This window comes from Drosophila rhopaloa, unplaced genomic scaffold (genome assembly GCF_018152115.1).
Source record: "Drosophila rhopaloa isolate 14029-0021.01 unplaced genomic scaffold, ASM1815211v1 contig_3, whole genome shotgun sequence".
NCBI lineage: Eukaryota > Metazoa > Arthropoda > Insecta > Diptera > Drosophilidae > Drosophila > Drosophila rhopaloa.
Window position 1 is genome coordinate 24,100,017 of NW_025335123.1, and position 25,206 is coordinate 24,125,222.

At 40.1% G+C, this 25,206-nt stretch overlaps 5 protein-coding genes across 8 annotated transcripts; 3 read left to right on the forward strand and 2 right to left on the reverse strand.

The window, feature by feature from the left end:
• Positions 1 to 699: 699 nt before the first annotated feature.
• Positions 700 to 1,902, forward strand: LOC108046872 (protein KTI12 homolog). The gene is made up of 3 exons (XM_017126816.1): positions 700 to 1,029; positions 1,104 to 1,450; positions 1,512 to 1,902. The coding sequence occupies exons 1-3, from the start codon at positions 765 to 767 to the stop codon at positions 1,797 to 1,799; spliced, it is 900 nt and encodes a 299-aa protein (XP_016982305.1). The 5' UTR covers positions 700 to 764; the 3' UTR covers positions 1,800 to 1,902.
• A 553-nt stretch (positions 1,903 to 2,455) lies between these two features.
• Positions 2,456 to 8,310, forward strand: LOC108046994. 2 transcript variants are annotated; one of them, XM_017127011.1, is made up of 4 exons: positions 2,456 to 2,544; positions 5,147 to 5,661; positions 6,295 to 7,332; positions 7,391 to 8,310. In XM_017127011.1, the coding sequence occupies exons 2-4, from the start codon at positions 5,434 to 5,436 to the stop codon at positions 7,865 to 7,867; spliced, it is 1,743 nt and encodes a 580-aa protein (XP_016982500.1). In that variant the 5' UTR covers positions 2,456 to 2,544; positions 5,147 to 5,433; the 3' UTR covers positions 7,868 to 8,310. The 2 variants fall into 2 exon arrangements, with proteins under 2 accessions (XP_016982500.1, XP_016982501.1); XM_017127012.2 differs by lacking the exon at positions 2,456 to 2,544 and adding an exon at positions 4,148 to 4,270.
• A 579-nt stretch (positions 8,311 to 8,889) lies between these two features.
• Positions 8,890 to 12,332, reverse strand: LOC108047022 (heparan-alpha-glucosaminide N-acetyltransferase). Its single transcript, XM_017127051.1, has 6 exons — positions 11,936 to 12,332; positions 11,697 to 11,824; positions 11,454 to 11,575; positions 11,155 to 11,329; positions 9,894 to 10,555; positions 8,890 to 9,443 (listed from the first exon to the last, which is right to left on the reverse strand). The coding sequence occupies exons 1-6, from the start codon at positions 12,077 to 12,079 to the stop codon at positions 8,956 to 8,958; spliced, it is 1,719 nt and encodes a 572-aa protein (XP_016982540.1). The 5' UTR covers positions 12,080 to 12,332; the 3' UTR covers positions 8,890 to 8,955.
• Positions 12,333 to 13,038: 706 nt separating this feature from the next.
• On the forward strand, positions 13,039 to 16,828 carry LOC108046952 (TBC domain-containing protein kinase-like protein). The gene is made up of 7 exons (XM_017126938.1): positions 13,039 to 13,122; positions 13,196 to 13,549; positions 14,114 to 15,490; positions 15,565 to 15,771; positions 15,832 to 16,103; positions 16,164 to 16,460; positions 16,584 to 16,828. The coding sequence occupies exons 2-7, from the start codon at positions 13,357 to 13,359 to the stop codon at positions 16,686 to 16,688; spliced, it is 2,451 nt and encodes an 816-aa protein (XP_016982427.1). The 5' UTR covers positions 13,039 to 13,122; positions 13,196 to 13,356; the 3' UTR covers positions 16,689 to 16,828.
• A 185-nt stretch (positions 16,829 to 17,013) lies between these two features.
• LOC108046953 (gastrula zinc finger protein XlCGF8.2DB) lies at positions 17,014 to 25,131 on the reverse strand. 3 transcript variants are annotated; one of them, XM_017126939.2, is made up of 7 exons: positions 24,880 to 25,131; positions 24,461 to 24,786; positions 22,838 to 23,146; positions 20,543 to 20,675; positions 20,297 to 20,481; positions 19,312 to 19,891; positions 17,014 to 18,577 (listed from the first exon to the last, which is right to left on the reverse strand). In XM_017126939.2, the coding sequence occupies exons 2-7, from the start codon at positions 24,497 to 24,499 to the stop codon at positions 18,324 to 18,326; spliced, it is 1,500 nt and encodes a 499-aa protein (XP_016982428.1). In that variant the 5' UTR covers positions 24,500 to 24,786; positions 24,880 to 25,131; the 3' UTR covers positions 17,014 to 18,323. The 3 variants fall into 3 exon arrangements, with proteins under 3 accessions (XP_016982428.1, XP_016982429.1, XP_016982430.1); XM_017126940.2 differs by having other exon boundaries at positions 25,014 to 25,127; XM_017126941.2 differs by lacking the exons at positions 22,838 to 23,146; positions 24,461 to 24,786; positions 24,880 to 25,131 and adding an exon at positions 21,114 to 21,278.
• Positions 25,132 to 25,206: the final 75 nt, after the last annotated feature.

A 25,206-nucleotide genomic window follows, 5' to 3' on the forward strand; every position in this document is an offset into this window, starting at 1 on the left:
GTATAATAAATAATTAAAAGATACATATAAAAAATAATTAATTTTAAAAATACATTCGAAGGATTACTGCATACCTATATCCTGCATCCTGGTGTCCAATTTAAGTAAGATAGTATCACCACACATCATTTGCAGCTCCTCGAGAAACACACGCACTGACTTTTGGTCATCCGGGTCAACTAATTTTCGGCTGCCACAGCCCCTAGGTCGTGAATTTTTGACTAGAACTTATTGGGAATTATAAGTATCAGCAAGCGAAATAATTTGTAATTAACATTAAAGATGTCGTGGCCTTAAAATGAATAACATGGATGTTATCTAACATGGTACAAGTGGTATCTTATTATGTTTCACATTGCATGTTGTTAGTTAAATGTAGTAAGTTGCATGTTGAGTGTTGAATATAACATGCAACATACAACATACACAACATACATACAACAAGCATAAGCAACATGCAACATGCAACATGCAACATGCAACATGCAACATGCAACATGAAACATACACAACATACAACATTAAGCAAGCATGCAACATGAAACAAGAAACATGAACATGCAACATTATACAATAATTTTTAACGATAATTTAATAAATTTTTTTTTTAAGACCAGTCCAGTTGTATCGGTTTAAATAGCCAGATTTGGCTAGAAATAAGCTTCTCAAACAAGCAGGTGGTCGTTAATCAACACTGCCGCCAGTGCAGCGTGTTTGTTTGGCCATCACTTTATTTATTTATTGTCGTTTAAGGAGAGGAAAGCATGCCAATTGTAGTAATTACTGGTCTGCCGGCCAGCGGAAAGTCCACCCGTGCCCGCCAGCTTCGGGATCACTTCGTGGAGCGCGGCAGGAAGGTGCACCTGATCAGCGAAAATGAAGCAGTCCCAAAGGCTCTGTTCGGCAAGAATTCGCATGCCGGCGATTCGCAAAAGGAGAAGGTCGTACGCAGCGATCTCAAGTCGGAGGCTTCCCGCCACCTCAACAAGGAAGACCTGGTCATCCTGGACGCCGGCAACTACATCAAGGGTAAGCTCAGGGCAAGTTCCAGACGCTGAAAGAAATCGAAGGCTAACCGGAATCGAAATGCAAATCTCTTCCAGGCTATCGCTACGAATTGTACTGCATGACCAAGGCGTCCAGGACCAATCAGTGCACCCTGTTCTGCTGCATTCCACAGAAGCAGGCGTGGACCTTCAATGATCAGCGAACGGCGGCGGATGAGCTGTCCGGAGACAGCGAGGCGGAGCAGCCGGTGGACAACTCGAACGTTCCCTACACCCGCGAGACATTCGACGCCCTGTGCATGCGATACGAGGAGCCGCAGAGCAACAACCGCTGGGACAGTCCTCTGGTGGTGGCCCTGCCCGAGGACACGCTCGATGTGGAGGCCATTTACAAGTCTCTTTACGAGACACAGCCCCTGCCGCCCAACCAGAGCACCCAGAATGTAAGTAATAGTAAGCAGCTTTCCCAGCACTAGCTTAAAATCATAAGTTCTTGTCTTGCAGCCACCGCTAGGAGCCACCAACTACCTCTTCGAACTGGATAACATCATGCAGTCGATCATCAAAGAGATCCTCGGCGCCATCAAGATCAAGGCCTTCGGACAGCTGCGCATCCCGGGTAGCAGCAGCCCTGTTAAGGTCGCCACCTCGATGAACGCCCTCCAGCTGAACCGCCTGCGCCAGAAGTTTATTACAAGCACGTGTCGCGCCAGCCAAACGGCTCCCACTCCGCTAGAGCAGGTGCCGCAACTGTTCGTTCAGTTCATCAACGCCAACACGATCGGCTGCTAGCACTGTGATTATGGATTTTAACAAATGCCGGAATGGAGTCTTCAGTAGAATAATGTTTTGAGGTTGAACCCAACATAAGAAATATATGAAACTCTAAATTTTATACTGGTATTTGTATAGTTTTTTTTTTTGTGTTTGCCTTTTTTAATTAAATGGCAATAAAACCCCTAGAATAAAGCAAATATTATGATACTAGTTGGTTTATATGGACCACTTTACTGTAATTTACATTGTATTCTTTTGATTTTTGTGATAAGAATGTTAGATTTGAAGTTTTTTACTATGAAATGGCAATTTCGAAGTGTTATTTTCAAGAGATTTTGTATTTTAATTTATAAAATTATCATGCCACATGCCAAGAAAACACGTCTCTTGAAATAAAATGGCTTTTGACCGCGTCTTAAAAAATAAATAAGAAACTTTAAAATTTGAATCGAAAAAATATGCAATTTTGTTTGATTTCTTATTGTTTTTATTTTGGTTCCACGCTTTTAACTTCAGTGTACTAAGGAAATTCTTAGTCAGGACTTACTCCGCAGATAGCGGGGACTTCCACAATCAACGATTACATCCATAATTTTCTTTTCTTTTAACTAATAGAAAACCATCGATATTACCGATGTATTGAAAACATTGTTGACATCGATGTAGTCATCGATGATTCCCCACCTCTAAAAAGGAGCGCAAAAGTAAAGATTAACGTGAAAAAGTGATAAATAAAAAGAGTGATCAAAACGCGATAAAGGTAAACCTTAAAAGTGTTTATATAATAATTAAAGAGGATAATAAACAAATTACTACAACAAGTTGTTGCATGTATCTGTGTGTGGACAAATGCATTTGTGTATGTGGCTGTTTTTTGGTTTTGTTTTCTGTTGTTGACCTTCATCGAAGATAATTGAAAAATTGAACTTTGCCAATGTCAGAGACTCCAAGAAAAAACTTTAGCAATTGTGCGGAAATGCTTTAAAATATGAATAATATGTACATGTATGTACTATTTTTCACACCTATTGCGCGCGCTTTCTCTGCAAAATCTATTACTTAACTGCCGCTCTTTCTCTCTCTTAAAACAATATAAACTATATATTTTACTTTCTTTTTCCCCGGCTTTTTGTTGTTTCGGCTCTTGCTATTACGTTTTGTGTATGTGTGTTTTGTTCCGTTTTATTTTCGCAACCTGTTTCCACATTCTAATTAGAATTCCAATCAGAGTCTTTCACTTTCCGTAAAACAAAAAAAACAAGGCCAGCTGCTATTTAAATACTATATTTATAGTTTTTATCTCTAATAGGCTCTTTATCTAATTTGTTCTGTTTTCATGCTCAATTTCGCACAAGTACAGTTTGTTATTTTTCGCAACAAGAGGCTGGCGTCGCTTACACACAATCACATTTACAAATTACATATACACACATACATATATACGACTTGCAATTTGTTTTGATTACAAAAACAACAGCAACAAGCGACCTAGTTTATTTTTGGGTTTTTTGTATTACTTTATTTCGGCACGTAGACCGCTGTACGCACACATTTGTGCGTATGGATGTATGTATGTATATGGAAATGTAAAACATGTTGTTGTTGCCCCTTTTTCGACTTTTTTGGCCACTTTCGCCGCATGAAGAAGAAGAGGAAGAGAATGCAAACCAAAACAACAACAACAAAAGAGCAGAACACTTACAGTGTTGTAAAGCAGATGGTTGTAAGAGACAGAGTTGCCACCTCGCAGTTGTGGGGGTGTCTGTCACGTATTACAAAAAATAAAAAAATATGGGGAGGAAATGTGGGTGCTCCAATAAAACGCTATAAATAGCTCTTAAAAGAATCCACAACAGCTGCATTGCACGTTTTTAGCTTTATCTTTATCAGTCGCCTTGCTTTGCAAACAAAGAATATCAACAAAAGACGTTGAATATTTGCATATTTCTTAATTTGCATTCTTTTGTTGTTATGTCAGATGGCAACCCTGTTGTTGCCAGTGGCGGATGTGGAGAACCTTTATAGAGGCTCCTGTTAATGTATGTATTTATCTAAACGTTTGAAAGGTTGCAGAAATAAGGTAATCAATTGAATGTGTTTTCTTACAAAAAGTACATTTAATTTTACTTAGAGCCCCGGTTGCGACCCCTTTTAGATCCTTCTCTGCTTGTAACGTCCGATTTTTTGTTTTTTTTTTCACAACAACCGGAATTTTTCGCTGTTGCTTTTGCTGCGCGCATTCTCACGTACACACACACGTACGCACCGTGTGTGCGAGCGAGATGGCATGCTCAGCTGCTCGCGTTATCGCTGCATTCGCTTTGTTCACCATTTTCGTACATGCGTCGATTTTCGTCAGTTTTCTTAATTCGCCTTTGTGTTTCTCGCGTGCAGACGTGATTCGTCGTTCTCCGCCGATTTTCTGTAAATTTTAAACATAATAAAGTGCTTAAATAAGTCTAAACGAAAGTGTGTGTTTATTAAAGGTAAATGCTTATGAATTTGTCGCAAAACGTGCTAATAGTAGAAGAGGCAGCTAAATTAGTCGCATTTTCACTTTGTCCCAAACAAAAAACTGTAGTGAATTTCGAGACAACTTATACATACGCAAAATGCAGCCGGTGCATAAAATACATATTTGTATGTACACACACAAATGTAATTAAAACTGAAAAATCAGTGTCCCCAAAAAAAAACACAAAAAATGATATAAAGAAACGACATCAACGCACCTGGAAGAAAAAATTAAACAGCGGCTCTCTTGTTCTCCTTGTTGCGAATGAGGGGGAATAATACAAATACCAACACAAATGTAGCAAAAGAGCGCGCTTTTAAATGTATTAATTCCTTTTATGCATTTTGTTTATTAAATCCCCCCAAAAAAGAACAACAAAAAGTCACACACACAGGCAACAAAAAAAAAATTGCGCATATATTTGTGAGGCGCGCGCGTGGCTTAACTAGCTATCTCGCTCTCACACCCCCCATTGATCCCCCGTTTTCATTGTTGTTGGTTTTTTGGAACTGTATTTAAAACATGTTTGCTACATTTAATTGCACCACTTGCTTTTGATAAGATATTTTTTGTGGGTAATGGCAAAAATTGAAGATTGTCGTTTGCTTCGTGGTTTTTGATAGCGTTCTTATCTATTACTGTCAGCTACCAGTAAAACTTAAACGACTATCAACACAACTCACTAAAACAGCTGTTCAAATATCTGTAATTATTTTTTTAAATTTTTAGATTTTTATGTAGATATTCTGAACAATGCTTCAGCAAGGACAGCAGAAAACTGTTGTTGAGGGTATCCTAAAATGTTGTATAGATTAATAACTAATTATTATAATTTTCCTTTTTACAGCACAAATGCAGTCAACTACAGTGAAGCCCGGGCAATGGATGTTGGCAATGCATGCGCTCAGAACGAAAACGAATAGAATGTCCGCGCACAAATAACACTAGCACAATCACAGTGAACACTGCCGCAGCACACAGCCAAACACAAACACTCAAACAAACAAACTTTACCCGCTCAAAACAGTTGAAAAAACGTTCAAAAATCAAACAATCAAAACACTAAGCATTAAAAAGTCTCCGTAGAACTTGTGTAGTTTCCACCAGAAATCCAACAACCCAAAATAAAACAACATGTTTAATTTTCATAAGCCGCGCGTTTATCGCTCCGCAGATGGATGCTGCATTTGCCGGGCTAAATCGAGCAGTTCCCGATTTACGGCCTCCCGGAAATATGAGAAGGAGTCGATGCAGTGCTTCAATCTCCACGAGCCACGAAACGGCGAGATCTGCAACGCCTGCGTCCTTTTGGTCAAGCGGTACAAGCGACTTCCCGTCGGAAGCAAGCGCCACTGGGGTCATGTGAGTATTGCTCCGAGGGCCATAGGATAATGCCTTAGGGAAAGCCAAAGATAATTGTTCCATCTTTTATACTTTTATTAGTCTCTATATCTATTATTTATATCCCTGGGATAAAGTATAATGCAATGCCCAATATTTCAAGAATTTCTGTTTTAGGGGGATTTGGAATTAGTCTTTAGAAACCAAAGAATGCTATTCAGTTTAATTGTCACAGTAATTTGTGGCTTAATCAAAAAGATCCTAACAATTTTTATATACTAACATTGAAACTATAATTTCAGGTACCAAAATCAGTACTTAAGTTAGCAGCTTAAGCAATTATATTCTATTCCTCCTTATGATTTCGATTTGTTTTGAAATACAAAATGATAGAGAAAGTAAAGTAAAGTGTTAAATATATAAATAACAGCAATCGACATGCTTAACACATCTTGAAAATATTAAGAATTTGGGCAAATTCACGAATTAAAATAAAATAATGTAACTTACTTCGCAAGTAGTCACTGAAGTTAAAGAAATCGGTGTACTTGGTTTGTTATGAAATAGAAAGTAGGATGTGAAGAACACAACAGATATTTTCCCTTCAAAGCAAAACCATTCCCAACTAATCCTCTTACTTTTTACATTTAACAGGTGGTTGATGCCCGTGCTGGACCCGGAACCAAATCCCTGGCGAAACAGAAGAAGCGTGACAACGCAGAGGCGGAGGGCAAGGCCAGCGGCAACTCATCATTTTTGCCCGAAAAGTTTGCCAAGATCTTTAAGAAAAATCGCAAAGGCAAGATCACAGCGGCAGCGGCGACACAATCAGTAGCAGCTACATCCGTTTCCAGTACTAATCGTCCCAGCAGCACTTCACCTACCTCCGAGCATCAGCCCAGCGATTCAAACGAGAGCTACGATGATGAACATATGTCAGGATCCTTTGGAGCTTCTGGAGCTCCCTATCAAACACGCAAGCGGACTGCGGCCGCAGCATTGGCCATTTCTGGCACCCCGGAGGTCAGCAAAAGACCCAAGCTGACTGGGAGCAAGCGACGTCGCCAATTGCCACCGCAAAAACATCGGCGGGCCGTCGATAATGTGCCCTTTTTCGAGGACAGCGATCTCTTACGCCTGGAGGTCTGTTGCGGTGTTGTCTTCCAAAGTTTATCCCTCGGCAGCTGCTGCTACATAATAGATCCAGAGCTGTACAAACCCTGCGAGAAGCACCAGCGTCTGCGGCACCAGCAGTTTCAGCTCCAGCAGCAGCAGAACAATCAAGAGCAGCAAATGGAGGCCATGCCCATTTCTATACCACCGCCAACGACTCAAGTTCAAAGCCAGGGACCAAAGATTGGGCCCTTCAAGAAGCACCATTTGTACTTCAAGCGACAATCGGAGTTATTTCCGCAGGGTGATATCCATAGAATAAGTCCAATTCCATTGAGCAAGACTGAAACGAACAGCCAGCAGCAGCCACATTCCAATCTGTCGCTGATCCTCAAGTCCAATCCTATTGCCCAATCGCAATCCCAAGTGGTTTCCGTGGGCGCCGCTTCACCCTCGTCACTGTCCTCCTCATCCAACTGCTCCACTTCATCCTCAGTGGCCACCAAGTTCAACGACAACTCATCGGATTCGGGGTTCGATGAGCATGTGCTGGAGCGCAAGTCTGTTAGTCCACCAACGGTAGGTTTTCTTGTTGATTGTTTAATGCATTTCACTAACTCTGATTTTATTTAAACAGCAGGATGAGTGGAAACTGCGTGGAGCAACTGGGGGCATGCAGCTGATCCTGGCCAGCGGGCTGCCACTGGCTGGTCAACCGCAAAATCTGGTGCTAGCGGGGAACGAGTTTACGGCACGGATTGTGCAGCAAAGGGAATCTGGTGGGGCACCTCTCAAAATCAACGTACTAGGCGGATCTCAGGGAAATGGCAATAAATTGCGTGCAATATTCAATAGCGCCAGCAGCATTCAGCATGAGAACGGAGTGACCACCATTTTGCCAGCCTCCTCACTGGCGGCCACCAACCAAACGGCTGCCATGAATGCCATTGCGCCCAGCACGGTGACCATAACGCCATCAACCGTGGGCAAGAAGGTGACGGCGGTGCCAAATCCCAAGTTCATACTGGTGAAGCCCGCCAAATTCGTGGGCCAAACGGCGTCGACGACGACGGAGCCACCTGTTCCTCCTCCTCCAGAAGCCAAAATCTTATAAGCGAAACGAAAAAGAAAGAGAGAGATAGATAGGAGATGCCAAGCGTCTCGCAGGGATTTCCCAAGACCCTGTTACAATTGTTATACACCCAAGCTCCCTTTAATTTTTTTGTATTCATCATTTTTTATCTCAAAGTTTATATTTAATCTAAGATGTGCCCCAAGGCAGTGAATTTTGTATATATACAACGCAAATTACTTGTATCCATCTCCCCACCCCCTACAAACATTATTTTGTAGAATACTCAGCCGAAGCAGCAGCTCCCATATCATTATAGAGTAATATTTAACATTTCGTAAAAAACACCTTATATCTTAGAAGTTAGTTTATGTACATACGATTTAAGCCAGCCTAATGACTTGTTTTTGTCTAGTTGCCCAACTTAGTCATCGTCTGCAATCCTTACATTACCATGTTAAGCTGAATAAAACGGATAATCGAAACGGAGAGCATTTTTAAGAGCGGTTTATCGCAGTAGTTGGACGTGTAGTAGTTCAGTGCCCTAGTAGTATGTAGTTGAACACAAAGCTCGCTCTTTTTTAACCGAGGTTTTCAGATCAGGCCTGCGGAAAGAGCGAATAAAGCCACCCAACACACACAAAATGTAGCCTTAGGAATGCCTAAACAAACAAACAGCAAACAAAAAACAACCACAGTGTGTTACAAGAAAATGTTTTTTAAATCTAAGTACAAATAAAATTTTTGAAAATAAAGTTAAACGTCTTTTTTAATTCGGGTACTTTAATAAAAAAAAAATGGATTTTTTAAATGAGACTGCAAATTTGTCCTATTTGTAATATTATTTATTTTAACCTAAAATGTGATTTCTAAATTTACTTTCCTATTATTAACAGCAAAATTAAGCCTTGAATCAATAATCCACAACGTGTTTTTATTTGTGCACTAATTTATTTTTGATGATAATTTGCGTTCTTAAAACGATAAAAATTCGGAATTAATGTTATACAATACTAAACATTTCTTATGGTTTTTGTGCTTTGACTGCAAAAAAACAGTAAAAATCACACTATATACAAACGCTAATTTATTTGGCAATTGAATTGTGCATATGGATATTATTGAAAGCCCTACAGACTGTAGTAGAACTCCTGGGCGTCCAGATACAGGGCGATGCCCACCCAAAGGAGGGTGTTCCACGTGGCCTCCAGCAGGCGCATGAAGTGCGTGTTCATCTCTCCGATATGCCAATGCCAGGGTAGCATCGAGTGCAGCACCGAATGTCCCACATACATCACGATGGCATTCATGCCGCATTGAGTGAAGGGAAAGCCCGACCAGCTCCAGGATTCCCGCACATCGATGAAGTAGTAGAGCAGCGACAGGATCACCAGGGCCAAGCTAACTGTAACGCAAACATAGGACAACGACCAGAGGTTCTTGTTCACGGGAATAGCGCCGCCTTCACGCGAGAACCCACACAAGGCGCCGCCAATGAGGCCCAGAAGGACGCTGAGGAGTAGCCAGCGACGGATCCTCGATTGCCAGGTGGGATGCACCAACAGAGTTACGCCCGCAAAGCCGCCAAGGAGCACCTGCACCACACTTAAAATGCAGCCTGTAAATGGAAAAATTGCGAAGGAGGTTTCAGCGAGTTAATCTTAGATTGTAATCGATGGATTGACAAACAAAAATAACTATGGGTCTTAACCGAAAAAGTATTGTTCATTTTCATATGATTGTAATAATAGGCACAAAATGTAAATTATTTTTTTCATTTGCCCGCTCTGAATATCAAAGCCATTAGAAGATAAATAAAGATCTTAGAAAGTTCTCAAGTTCACAATAATGCATAGAAGGCCTTCCAGAAATCTATTTTTTGATTACTTTAGCTTACGTTTTTAAATTGAAAAAGAGAAAACAAATAAATACATTAAAAATGTATTTCTTCCCCTATAACGCGAGTTCTTCCCCTTTAAATGGTCTAGTCCAGCCCAGAATATCTAAGACATTGAGTTACTTAGCTGCCGCTGTTTTGTTTACAACCAACTTTAAGAGCCCAACTTACCGAATACTCCCTCCGGATCGAAGGCAGTGGAGTCGTAGACGTGTTTCGCAGTGGGATGTTGAAAGATGTGCGTATTGCCCAGCACCTGGAGATCCACATAGCCCGCTGCACCACCAATACATTTGGGATGGGCGACATAATCGTGCTTGCCTCCAGGTCCCAGATAGCCTCGCGGACATCCCGGCACTTGCAGGCCGAAAGTTAGACCCAGATAGGTGGCCACCAAGGCCAGCAACACGGCCAGTTCTCCACTAAAGAGGCACACATCATGGACGGCCCGCTGCCAGGACCTCTGGGGACTTATGGGCTCCCTGCGGCTGCACAACGTGTGCAGTACACCCACAACCAGAAAAGCCACTCCGAATCGCTGCAGGACGCCCATTAGACGCAGGTGCTCGAGCTTCGTTCCACCCATCGAGTTAAGGCACAGTCCGATGGCAAAGAGTTTTATCGATCGCCACAGAATTCGCAGGCAGATACTGGTCTTGCTGTTCCCCCGGGACAGTTGTGATTTTACCGAGAGCGGAATGCACACACCCATAATCCAGAGGAACGAGGGAAATACCAGGTCGGCCAGGTGCAATCCGTTCCAGGCTGCGTGCTCGATCCACGCAAATCCGCCGCCGCCGCTGTTCACGAAGATCATCAGCACGATGGAGAGGCTGTGGGGGAAAAAGATCCGGGTTAGTTGAGTTATTCTACCTCTTTCATTGCAGAATTTGTCTCTGTATGTTATGCTTAAAATGATTCATTAAGTTAAATAGAAATAAATTATTATTATTAATACCTATACCTGTACCTATAGAAAAAGTAAGGTATCTTAAGCTTAAGCCGAGATAAACTTAAACAACATGTATTCTCAATGATTTTTCTATTAACATGAGTCTAATAAGTGATTATCTCAAGTTTTATAGGCTCTATATAAATAATAAATAATTAATAAAAAGAGATATATGTTATAAGTATCTAACTCTAACAGATGATACAGAAACTATCTGTCCAATTGAAAATGTCAGTACTATATCTAGTTACAAGCTCCTTTAACATAAAATTAACTGACTTCTCCATAGGTAGATTTTCCAATCTTATAAAATGGTTCTGTCGAAATGAGTATTTTTAGTTTAATCTTAAGTTTAAGGATCTAACATTTCTGGGTTCTTTCATTTCTACTTTTAACTCTAGTACTTAAATATAGATTGTATAGCATTTAATTTTGTAATTTTTTGTGGATACAAGGGGATCGTCTAGATCGTTTAGTTACCCCCGGAAGGTGTCCAGGCTCCTGAGGCGCTTCCTTTGGGTGGCCTTTGTGGCGGCTGCTCCGATACTATCGGCTGCGGCAGCGGCCTCATCGTAGCGATAGCATCGCCAGGCACAGCTCACGAGTTTCAAAGCGATTAGCAGGGCGGCAACCAGAACGAAAACGGCAAGGAAAGCTGCGGATAAGGGTAGTACCGATAAGTAATATACATATATCTGAAGTGGCAAAATCAAGTGCTTTGGGGCACTTGCGGATTACGGACTGCGGATTACGAACTAGCGGATTAATTGAGCACTTACCGTAATTAATGGGCACTCCGGGCTTGTCCACCGCAAAGGTACAGGTTCCATTCGCTTGGAGGGTCAGGTTATAGACGCCAAATTCCTGCAGATCGGTGCGACGCAACCAACAAAGTGACGAACTGCGGGGAAATCGATTAAACTTGAAAAGGTGTATTTGCAATTGGCATGCATAGTTAAGCAGTTTCGCTCAAACTAGTTAACACACATACGCAAATCACTTGAATGTACGGTGATACTCACACATTATCGTAGGCATAATGACCCTGATCGTTTTCGAATATTTTAAAATTGAGACCAAATGCCGAATTCAAATTTAACGGTTCAGCGACGCCGGCAGAGGGCAGAGCTTTCACTCTTGTATACGGACACTAAAATGAAATACAAATAAGCTATTGAATAAATCGAATTAAAAGTAAAAGTAATTGGAAGTGAAACCGATTGCGTATTTTGGTTGCACATTATTTGTTATTATATATTACCGTGTAGCATTCATCGGAGAGTGAGTACAGGTAACTCTCTTTGTGATAACCCGATTGCAGATACAGGTAAAATTCGTCGACGGACAACGCGCGCATATCCAAATTTCGCCATATGGGCTCTGTATATTCCACAAAAAGTGACATTTCGTAGTTTATATCTTAAAATGAATACACTATTCTGTGGTGTTTTCGTTCACATTAACAAAATAAAAAGATACAAGTGTGATGAGCGACCAACTTAAACTAAACTTGAATGCGCTCAATATTCCCCCATTTCTAGCCCTTTTTTAGTTTTTTATCTTGACTAAATAACAAAACAATTTCGAGTGCGCAATAAAATAAAAACAAAATTCCAAGTGGAAATAGCACTAACAACAAGACAAAAGCAACAACCAACAGTGACAACAAAGAGCAGTGCTGCAAAACGACCGAAGAAATGGAGTTGCCAGATGTCACGTATTTAAATAGATTCTTTGAAATCATTTTATAAACAATTAAAATGTATATAGTTAATAATTATTCTAAATAAAATATTCAAGTATTACTTGAATTCCAAGGCTTTTACATGTAGTAAAATGATATAAAATATCTTACACTTAAACAAAATTTTTTAAATAATATTAGGTAGGGATTAAGTAAAAATTATGTAAATAATTGATTGTCATATAATGTAAATCTTAACTTTAAATGTCAAGATGCAAAAACAAATTTAAAAATATTGTTTTACTTTCTTTAAATGTAATGTTTTTATTGAAAACCCTACAACATAATTTGTTTAAGTACTTGTGTGCACGAGGTTATTTACTTAATTTGGCTACAAGTGTTAGCTTTGAAGGACGTTTTAAATTATTAATTTAACATTTATTTTAACGTGCTTTATGTAAAGAATTATGAATTGAACGTTTGAGTAAACAATCAATAAAAACCCAAATGCACATTTGAAATAATCTATAAATCGTAGGAAAATAAAGTTTTCAATGGATGAAACTTTTGATTGTGTTGATAGTTAAAAAAAAACAATTTTAATAACAATTTTATGAACCTTTTTGCCAATAAGAAATAATCATATAATCATATAAATAATCAACTTGCTGGCAACGCCACCAATAGTTAACCCTTATTGAGCGCTCTCAACTGTTGCTTATATATCCACATATAACTAAATATTAAGGGGATATTAATTTAAGGTAAATTTTAATCAATAAATTAGTAGAAAATACGTGACTTTAACCATTTAAGTAACGACTTTTACATTTTTAGCAGCGTGCACAATTGGGGGCGTTGCACTTGGCACGGTCTGGCAATGCTATCAGCTGTTTCTGCAAAACAACAAAAAATTGTTGCTGATGTTGTCGTGAATTTTTGAAATTTCCACTGATTTCTGATCGCCGATCGGTGATTATCTTGGATTATCTGGGATAATGGAGCGGGAAAGGGATAGCCGCCTATGCGCCGTCACCTTCTTCGCGAAATTGCATCCTGGCGACGTTTGCGGCACAAATGGACTTCCTTTGACGCCAAATTCCATTGCGATCCTGGGACGCGCCCAAAAACTCAAGGAACTGCAGGACGAACATCTGTGCCAGTATCTGGATGTGATTCGCGGCAAGCATGGTGTGTAGTTTGGTTCCTGGAAGCCACAAACCGGATGTAATGTCCAACACGAAGTACCATCCAAAACCATATAAAACACCCACTAATTCCATGGGTTAAAGTGGTGCAGATAAATTTAACATCTCAAAAAAATATCATATCGCAAATCTCTTCATGATTGTACACTTATTACAATTAAAGGCCATCTAAAACTCAAATAAATCCTTCTTTAACGGGCATAAAACTTTGCAGATAGATATATTGCCCTATATGTTTGCCACATCCTCACTGTCTCACAAATTACTAAGAAAATACCGTTAAACACACCCTCAAATTTCATTACAACTATGGGTTTAACTTATCTGCAAATAAATTTAGAAATAAACCGACTAAATTCGCAAAAAACACAACTATCCCAAGTTAAGCTTCATTATCCCTTAAAGCAATAAATTCGCGACCATTATATGAATCATACATTGTACATATCTACCAACGTCGACTGATAAATATTATATCATTAAAAAGCGAGGCATTAAATTTGTATCAATCTGCCACCAAATTAATCCCGAAAATCCTCGCTTGCAGAACGCACCATCGTCGTTTCGGAATATTTGGGACTCTCCCTGGAGGACTATGCCAAACGTCATCCTCCGCTGGCCATCGCCCAGATACTGAGGATTTTCTATCAAGTGGCCAGCGGCATTGGAGTCCTAAGCCAACACCATCTGGTGGCCCACAATCTGGAGCCTAGGCACATCCTAATCTCCGGCGACGGTCAGCGGGTGAAGCTCTTCAACTATGGACTGCACCACATGACCAAGGGCGGTGCCCATGTTCCTTTTCCCATTGGCAATATTCGCTATATGGCGCCGGAGCGATTGTTAGGACTAAATGGCAATGTCAAGAGCGACATTTGGTCCTTGGCCCTGGTGATCGTCGAGCTGGTATTCCAAATCGAACTGTGGCCCAAGTTGAAACTCTCGAATGTGGTTAGGAAAATCCTGGCCTTTGGCCGGAGCAACGGAGTGCTGGAGAAGATTGCGCGGGAGCATCATTGCCATGAACGCTATGTGGAAATGGACAAGGGCCTGCGACAGCTGCTGGAAAGCTGTTTGAGCGTTCTACCGAAGAGGCGACCACTGCCCGCGGAGCTCTTGAGTCATCCCATCTTCGAGGGAGTCCTTCTGGATTTGCAAAAGGAGAAGATCCAGAAGAAGGTGCAGCAAACCGAGCATTTACCTCTACTGCTGCGTTGTCCTTTGGCCCAAATCTATCACCTTTGGCAACTGGCAGGCGGAGATGTCCAGGCGGAGCTGAAAAAAGAGGGTCTCATTCGTAGTGAGGCGCCCATTTTGGGCCTGCCGCAGATCGTCCGGCTGAGCGGAGCGAGCGTTTGTCCAGGACGAAGTCAGGCGCAGCTGATGGACGATCGAGTGGTGCCGCTGCGCCTGAAGGCGCTGCTCCAGCGATTAAGTCGATTGCCAGCCGGCGTCTACTTTCCGCTGCTCCATTCGCCGCGCTTTCCCGCCCATTTCGCCCGCGAACTGCAGGAACTACCGCTGGTAATTCGCGAAAAGGACATCGAGTATCAGTTCCAGCGGGTGCGACTGTTCACGCGAATTCTTCAGGGCTATCCGCACACAGCGGAGCAGCTGCAGCGCGAGGCGGCCGTGGATGTGCCGCCGCTTTTGCGGGGTCCAATTTGGGCCGCCCTTCTGGAGGTGGTGCCGAATGGTAGTTACTGCAAGATTGACAAGTTCACGGCCACCAGTACTGATCGGCAGATCGAGGTGGACATACCGCGCTGCCATCAGTACGACGAGCTGCTCTCCTCGCCGGACGGACATCGCAAACTGAGGCGGCTGCTCAAGGCCTGGGTCACCGCCCACCCGCAGTATGTCTACTGGCAGGGATTGGACTCACTAACGGCGCCGTTTCTCTTTCTCAACTTTAACAACGAAGGTGGGTTGAGCCATCATTGATTTGTTTATGGGATCTCAACTTGCTAACCCATTTTTTGGTTTGTTTCTCCTTAGAATTGGCTTTCCTCAGCCTGTTCAAGTTCATTCCGAAGTATTTGCAGTGGTTCTTCCTTAAGGACAACTCGGCGGTGATCAAGGAGTACCTAAGCAAGTTCTCCCAGCTGACCGCCTTCCACGAACCGCTCCTCGCTCAGCATTTGGCCAGCATTTGCTTTATACCCGAGCTGTTTGCCATCCCCTGGTTCCTAACCATGTTCTCTCGTGAGTTTTTTGTACAGATAGAAGAATAATCTATGAGTTAATGAATAATTCCTGTTGCAGATGTTTTCCCGCTGCACAAGATCCTGCATTTGTGGGATAAACTTATGTTGGGCGACAGTTCGTATCCGCTGTTCATTGGCATAGCGATACTGCGCCAGCTGAGGAGCACGCTGCTCACCTCCGGTTTCAATGAGTGCATCCTGCTCTTCTCGGATCTGCCGGACATTGTGATGGACGGGTGTGTGCTGGAGTCGCAGAAGATGTACGAGGCCACGCCGAAGAGTATTACTCACCGGCAGCACGCCCTGCGATTCCAACCGCCGCAAGCGCTGGTTAGTTAGTTATTAAACGCCTGAAATTACACATATGTTTCAAGCCGTATCTCCTTCCAGGACATTGGCGTGGCGGACGTGGAACTGAAGCACCTGCAGCAAGAGCAATGCCCACGTATCAGCGCCAAGGATGTGCAATTCCTGCTGGACAACTCGCCGGCGGAGCTGGCCCTCGTCGATCTGCGCAGTGTGGTGGAGTTTGGACGCGTTCATGTGCCGCATAGCATCAACATTCCGTTCGCCACCGTCCAGCTGGGCGAGCAGCGACTGGAGGCCCTGCAGGTGCCTCAATTGGAGGCGACACTGCGGGGCAGGATCGTGGTATGCGTGAGCAACATCCATCAGCACTCTGTGGAGGTACGTAAAACACGCTGCGTGCTTTGTTAACTCTCCAATGTGGAGATAGTTATATCTGGGCTGATCCATCGTCACCTCCGGCTTTAGGAACCAAAATAATCCCTCAACTCCCTTACCTTTCAGTTCTCGCACTTTTTGGTGGCCTGTGGCGTCCAGCGCACCTGCATTCTCCACAAAGGATTCAACGTCCTGCACTCCATCGAGCCAAATATACTCATCTCAAATTGAGCCCCGAGTGGCCGATAGTTTCTCGTTAGCCTCATCGCTTCTGCTCGTCTAGCCTAAGCTCCATGTAAATTTATTATCTTTTTTAAATGGAATGTATTTGCAAATAAATGATATGTGTCTTACATATATATTATAACTGATCAATTGTGCTAATTTTATCTGGATTTTTCCAGATAAATTTGTTCACCCTGTTCAAACAAAGAGAGCTATGTAAATGTGGCTTGAAATATGAATTTAAAAGGTTTTGTTAGACATTTTCAGTCACCCATATGCACACGCAATAAAAAACATTCCTTTCTGCCTTTACTTGTTTCTTTTCTTTAGATTATTTTTTGTAATGATTTATTAAAAAAAAAATAAAAACACTTAAACTAATGCTTAACATAAATACATACCAAATTTAATCGCATTTTCGTTACTTCTTGTTTTTGTTGCTCTTCTCTAAGCATAATTACTTTTAATCGTAGGTGATTTGTATTTGCTTTCTGATTTTTTCAAAATTTTAATTTCTGTTTCGCTGTGCCTTACCATTACATTAAAATTTTAATTCGATTTAAGTTTCAGATTTCTCAACCTGATCTCATGTATATATAATATATATTTATATATATATATGTGTGTTTATGTGCATACATTAAAGTCAGTTGTTTTTTTGTCTGTCCATCTGGTGCTGCTCTTCGTTTTAAGATGTTATACATAGCTTTATAGTTTTTTAAATGTATTTTAGGGACATTTGGTTTGTCTATTGCTTTGGTTGGAAAATTGAAAAAATGAAACAAATGGAGACAGACACCAAACTGAACCAGCAGCTTGCCGCCGACTCTTAATTCGGGATGTTCTGCAAATCTCTATGACGATTTCAAAATTAATTTGTTGTGCCAAAATGTATGTCAAATGATGGTGTATTAAAACACCTGATTAAAACTTCCTTTTTCTATCATTTCTAATACTCAAAATGTTGTTCTTTAAATCTCGTCTTATTTTGAAGTGTATTAAAATACAGATTTATGACTGAACCCTTCTTTTTAGAGAGTAACATATTTTATATCCTTTGAAGTGTATAAAATATTTCATTTAAATTAACCGCAGTTTAAAGGATAATACAGTTATGGATGTACAGGGATTTTAATAGTACACTTGTGAAAATCATAGCATACGTTCTTCCTGTGTCAACAACAAACATTATAATATCCCTAAAAAATATAGGTTTATGAAAATCAATAAAAAATCTAATAAAAACAATAGTATTGAAATCCTAACCTTTTTTTCTTTTTAGTCCGCCGAAAACAATTTTTAACCATGTTTTAAGTTTAAAGATCTAATTAATTTCCTTTTTAAAAAAAGAAACTGGCAAGAGTTTGAAATTTCGACAATCATCAAAGAGTTCAATAAACATTATGGTTAGGAAAGCCTAATACATATATTATTATATGTTTTATTGCATTTAAGGCACCCAAAACTATTTCGAGATCTTTAGAGATTTCAGAACCATCCGCTTTATCATATCTTGCGAGGGTATATAGTGTGTGGGGGCTGGATGTGATGCTACTTTGGCTATGGCTAGGCTAATCATGGAGTTTAGCTGCTGATCGATCCGGGCTTAAGCTTAGAGAGACCTTTCCATCCTTAACTATCCTACTTAGTGGGTATGAAGCGTGCTTTAACCGCCTGACCCATCGGCAGGTGCAGGAGTTGCTGCTGCTGCGCCTGCTGCTGTTGCGCCTGTTGTTGCGCCGCCTGCTGCTGCATGTGCTGGTTGATCTGCTGCTGGATGGACAGGCCACTTACGCTGCTGATATGCTGGCTGTGGAGTGGTTCGTTGATCTCGATCTTGATGGCCGTGGCGGCCAGCGTAGTCGCCTTGTTCTTGTTCTTCGGCGGACGTCCCCCTGCAAATAGTGGAAAAAGTTGCTATTAGATATTGAGATTAGGACTATTTTATCACATATGCATTGACCAATCATGTAACAACACCTAATCACTAGACGTCATTATCTTAACATTTTATTCTTTGCGATCTTTGATTAAAACGTTTTGTTTTATAAAATCGTAATTTGATTCAATTATTAATAAAATCGAAATATTATTTTCCGAAATCTATAGTCCGGAATTGATCACTGATTCACTCCTTTACAAGTCATCGGAAACTTAAAAATAACTAACATGAAAATGGGTAACAATATTGATAAACACTAAATAAAACATTTTGAATGCAGATTTTTAGAGAATTGAATCACAAGTCTTTAGAGGTATCCCACTTTGAAATCGGATTAAATTTGGTAAAGCTATGGACTCTAGAAGTCCAATTTTGGGTCACTCTATTACAACACATCGGAAACTTCAAAAATATCCAACATGAAAATGGGTCAAAAACTTAATAAACGCTAAATTGAAAATTTTGAATGCAGATTTTTAGAGAATCGAATCACAAGTCTTTAGAGGTATGCCACTTTGGAATCTGAACAGATTTGGTAAAGTATTTGAGAAAGCACCAATATATCAATAAAACCAGGTAGAATGTATAACATCCCAATGAAAATAGATAAGGACACGATCTCTTGCACAAGGAAGGTTCTTGAAGGCTCTGTAGAAATGAAGCCAAATCACTCCAAAGAGGACTTACGCTGCCCCGTCGTGTGCTGCAAGGACAACGGCTGGCCGATCATCGCCAGCGGCTGTTGTGGCGTCTGCAGCGAGACCGTCTTCTTGGAGCGCTTCGGGGGCGGCAGCTCGTGGTGGGCGTGGTTGGTGAGCAGGTGCTTGGACAGATGCTGGCGCACCGCAAAGGACTCGGCGCAGTTGGCCACCGGACAGGAAAGGTAGCGTCCCTCGACGTGACGCTGCACGTGCTTTTTCAGCAGCGACTCCTGGTTGAAGCTGCTCGGGCAAATGTCGCACTTGAACTTGAACTCGTCGTGCATCTTGAGGTGCTGGTCGAGGTGCGCCTGCTGCAGGAACTTCTCGTCGCACTTGTCGCACTCGTACGGAAAGGCCAGTCCGTGGGTCTTCATGTGCGTGTGCAGCTGCGACTGCAGCTTGAAGTTCTTCTCCGGACAGCGGGGACAGTAGTAGCCAGTGACCCCGGCGTGTGCCTGCAGGTGCTGGTTGAGTGAGGTCACCTGCGTAAACTTCTTGTTGCACACGTTGCAGCAGTACTGCTGCACCTTGTGGTGCGACTTCATGTGGTTGTTCAGGTTCGTCACCTGAAATTTAAAGATCTTTGTGTTAATTGGCAATTTAAATGTTTATTAAGAGCAATAAATTTTCATAAAATACCGGACCCCTTATCATTTGAATTTTAGTTGATTTGCAATATTTTTGAAATTTGTTCAAAGGTCTTAGATATTTGAGCATTTTATATTACGTTGCAATTTTTCATATCAAAATAGTCTTCGAATATTTTCTATAATTATGGGTAAACAAAGCTATCTATTATTGGGTTTCAGTATTGGACTGTTGAGACCTTTTTAATTGAGGTTTCTTAAATGATATCTTTACTCGAGATGTCTCATAGTTTAAGGGCAAACATAGCTATATTTTGGTAATCATAGAACTCGGGAAAACTTCCCGATTGCTTTAACCCCCTATCATTAACCCATGGACCTGACCTGGGCGAAACTGCGACCACACTCGGGTTCATTGCAGACGAAGGGCCGTTCGCCGGTGTGTAATCTGCGGTGATTGTTCAGGTTGGTAATCTGCGTGAAGGTCTTGCCACAATCCACGCACTGATATGGCCGATCGTTCGTGTGGATGCGCTCGTGGTTCCGCAAGTTAGCCGCCTGCGTGAAGCCTGGGAATCGAGGGTCACACAGATCATTAGGGAATATATGGATATGTATGTATTAACTCACCTTTGTGGCAGTAGGTGCACACAAACTTACGCTCCGCCGAGTGATTTCGTATGTGCGTCATGAGCGAGGATTTGCGCGAGAAAGTTTTGTTGCATAGCGGGCAGGAGCCCTCCTCGTTGAATATCAGATCCACCTTGATTATAAATAGAGCATCGGTTTAAATGGGTGGATTTTTAGTAACTATTGGTGACTATTGGTGATTTTCTCTATAGTAGAAAATAGTTAATAAAACTATTTGAGTTAGTATGAAAAATATTTAATTTCAAGGATGTTTTCTATTGGCGTTTTAAACGTATTAAAAAAATGCTTTAAAGGCCTATTTTTTGTAAATTTTTTTAAAACAAAATCTTTAAAATAGAAGACGTTACTTTCAATTTCAATCGTAATATAAATATCCCCGGCTTTCCTTTAAATCTATCTGCGATTTTATAATAAAAATACCACATTTTTGAAAGTTTAACCGAATTTTGTTAAACTTGAATCTTAAAAACATTTCTGGTACTTTTTGAAACCGAATTTTAAACTTGAAGTCTTTTTTTGACGGTAAAATAGCTGAATAAACAACACTCACGCTCAACAAGCTGGCGGCCAAAAGAACGGATTGCAAATTCCCGTGCGAATTCAGTTTGTTTATTGCGGAATCACTCAGATTATACTTAATATTTTTCACTATTTTTATTTATTGCTTTTTATTATTTTTTTGCGTGCCACGCACACCCACACACGGAAAAGCGTCAACTGAAAATGAATTTTTTCCGCTTTACACAGCGCACAAAAAACGCCGACGTCGACGTCAACAGAGCAGATATTAATGGAAAAAGAAGCAAAAGATATATATGTATATACATATATATAAATATAAAGGAAAACAAGAAAATGAGCAGTGCGAAAATAGCAAGGGAAATAGAAAATACTCTACAATTTACATTTTTTCTATCATTAAATTTTCAATTCTACAATTTAATTTTAATATTTTTTTCAAGACATGATCACTTCCCTTGCAAAATCATTGCAAATTTTTGTGACACCACCAAAGGCTCTTAAGCCAAAAATTATTTAAAGAAATTCTTTTTAATTTTTAAATTACAAATACAAACAAATTAATGAATGATAAATTTCCATTAATTGTTAAATAAACTAATCTGTTCCACTTTAACTTTAATCATAGCTCCACAGCATAAAATCACGCCTCTAAAACCAATTTCCTAGTAAATTGAAGCGATAAATAGTGGAGTATTAAAGTTTATTTTCCGAAACTTTTATGAAACTATAAATTGATAGACTACGAAAAATTGGAAATTACAATAAATAGAAAATATTATGATACAATGATGATACAAAGACCCTAAAATGACATCTAAATCCCCAGTATTCAAATATAGAATTGTTTTATTACATTAAGAAATAGAGTATTTTTCACAGTCGACAATGCCGATTCTTAATGTTATTTATACTTTTTTTGCAGCTCTCTGTTGCATGATGGAAAAAGAAAGGCAACAAGAACATGCAAAGAAACGGCGAAATAAGAAGTGAAAGAAGAAGCAGCTATGAATGTGCAGTATGTATGTATGTATTTATGTATTCTTGTTGTAAGTGGGGGAGTAGTAAAAAGTAAAAAAGAGGAAAAAATAGCACAGCAATAATAAACAAGTGCAAGAAGGAACTAGGAGTCGAATTCCCAGGAAAGTACCTCCCAAAAACAGGGTGGAAGGGTCTTTAAAGCCCCCACGAATCCTATTGGAATAAATCGAAAGGGGCTTACAGTAAACCTGGACCTAGTAATTAGTTTTAAATTGGTCATATTTGGCATCATTCATATTTTAAAAGGTAATTTCAATAATTGGGTTTTTATAAAAGTTTAAGTTTTAGATCTGTTCTTATGAAAATGAAAGTGGGATTATTATTGATATTGCTTTTAGTTTCAAAACCAAGTTTTAGTTTCTAAAAAATAAAATGTAGGTCTTGAAAATCTACTATACTTAAATCTTTAACATGAATATTTATATAATTATTTCCATTATTAATTATTGATTATTATATTATTTTGGCATTAATAATGAATTTGAGCTACCGTTTTGAAATTATTTGTATTTCCTCTACTGATAAAAGGAAATTATAACCTTTAAAACTGTTTATAAATAAAAAATAAAGTGTTAGAAAATTAGAACTAAATAAAATGAAAACTTAGTTCTCGTTTTTCAAACACTGTATCTGTATCTTTCAATCTAATCACTTTTGTCACTTTTTAGCACTGTTTACAAGTACCAGATACAAATATGCATCTACAAGACTTACGTCTTCGGAATCGTCCTGCGACTGGAGGTTCTCGGAAGAACTGGATGATTGCATTTGTTGCTGCTGCTGCGCTTGCTGTGAGTGCTGCTGTTGCGGATTCTGATGCTGCAGCGCGACGGCATCACTATCGCTGGAGGAGGCAGTCGAGGAGGAGGTGGCCGCCGCTGCAGCCGAGGCGGCGACTGCGGCAGAGGCTGAGGCTGCGACTGCGGCCGCCGCTGCTGCCGACTGATGGAAGTTGGAATTATTTGTCAACTGCTCCGAGCAGCGGACGCACGTGGGTATGCTGTAGCCAGGCACCTGGAATAACTGAAGAACAGGACGATATTGAATAATCCGATTTATTTATTTAATTTATGAAACAATTTTTGTTTATATGTATGTATATAAAAACTTATTAAAACTTGTTTAAATTGTCTCAAAATTGTACCATAAGATCCTTGAAATTTGTGTAAAAATTCGATACTCCCTTTTAGTATATCGCAAAAATTGATAATATGATTGATTTGGCGCTGAGAACACAGTTTGGTTTTTTGTAACGATACGGAATTTTCGATATACATATGTATGTAACTTTCTTTTTGATAATATCTCTAGTCAGAATTAAAGAGCGTTTTCCAATTGGAGTTTTTGATCAAGGAAAACAAAAGCAAAACAACGTTTTTGTTTATTATGGCAACCTCATTTCAACTCCCCCTCTCTCGTTTTAACCAACTGGAAATAACCAAGAAGATAAACCCACACACTCGTATGGAGAATAAAAAAAAAGAAAGAAAAGAAAATACAGAAACAGCTTGTTGTTGTTTTCATTTCGTGTTATTTTTTTTCGGTACAAAGTTTTGTTATTCTTTCGCTTTTTGTTTTGTTTTTGCCGCCGCTCCACCAACACACGAAGCAGAGGCATCCCCAAAAAAGGGGTCAAGATTTTAGAAATTCCAATTAAAAAAAATTGCGGATGAATGAGAGGAAAAATAAGTTTAAAAAAGTTCATTTTGTAAAGCTTGTACTGTTAAGATACTTTCACGTTTTAAAAACACAATTTTAGATTTTACTAATCGAATAACTTAATATTAATTTTAACCCCTTTTTTACGCAATTTTATTTAAAAAAAACCCTCTTCCAACTTATGCCTCCCGCAGCCACTGTTTTTTGGCTGCCTTGGCGCAATTTCTGTCATTTTGTTTTATTATGTATTTCTTTTTGTATGGTTCATGGGTGGGGGGGCAATGGGGGATGACGTAGGGGAAGGGGGGAAGGTTGAAAAGGAGTCAAAGTGAAAAGCGAGCGGCAAGCGTAAGCAAAATGTAAAAATAATATTTTTTCAAGTTGTCGGCTTGAACAACTTTTCGGGCTGAGTTGGCTAAAAATAAAAATTGTTCAGCAATAGTTTTGGGGCCACATGTGTGTGTATTTGATATTTTAAGGAGGGGGATTCAGGGGGCAGTGCGCGCGCTTTTCAACCCCCTTTACAAAAAAAAAAACAGTAGCGCCAATTGAATTGTTTAAACTCTCCCCACGGACCCCCACCAAAAAAAAATCAATAGAAACAACAAAATACACAACTGATACATATGTATGCACCTAAATACATGTATATCATATTTTTGTATATATCATATTTACCGTTGCCGTTTGGAAGCACAATCTACAGATGGTGTCCATTATAACCGTAAATCGGGAAGAATTCGGGAAGGATGAGAAGGAAAGGGAAGATGCACTGGAAGTCCCTCGTTGTTGTTGTTGCTTGCCCCCACTGCAATTGTTGTTGTTGTTGTCCTTCTCCCCCGAAATTTACCGCTATTTTTACCGGTTTGCATTCAGCTCCTTCTTTTTTTCTTTTTGTTGCTATTTATTTGTTGCTCGTTTAAATCTTGGATTATTTTGAACAATGCAACGGGTGCCTGGTTTTTATTAACTAACTTTTGTGTTGCCTTTTCAGTGATCACACACTAGGGCAAAATAAAAAAACAAAAAAAAAACTTTATATATAAATTTGATTTATACAATATTTTCGTTGTACACACACACGCACACACACACACCGTTGTTTATGTTTGCCTTGCACTTGCACGTACATATACATATGTACGCGGTGTTGGTGTTGCTGTTTAATTCCTTTGCGTTTTTGTTTTTTTTTTTTTGTTTTTCGGTGAGTTACACGTGAAAAAAAACAAACCAGCGCGTTTGAGTGCGTTTTTTTTTGTATTTTACAATTCACGACGAAGTTTTCGTCTTTTTTTTGGGGCCCGATGTTATTGTTGCGCAGTCTGTGTGTGCAAGGGGGACATCTAAAAGGTGTCATATATAGCTGTGCTGCTCTAAGATTAAGGTTTTCACTACTCAGCTGTTATATCGATACTTGTATCGAT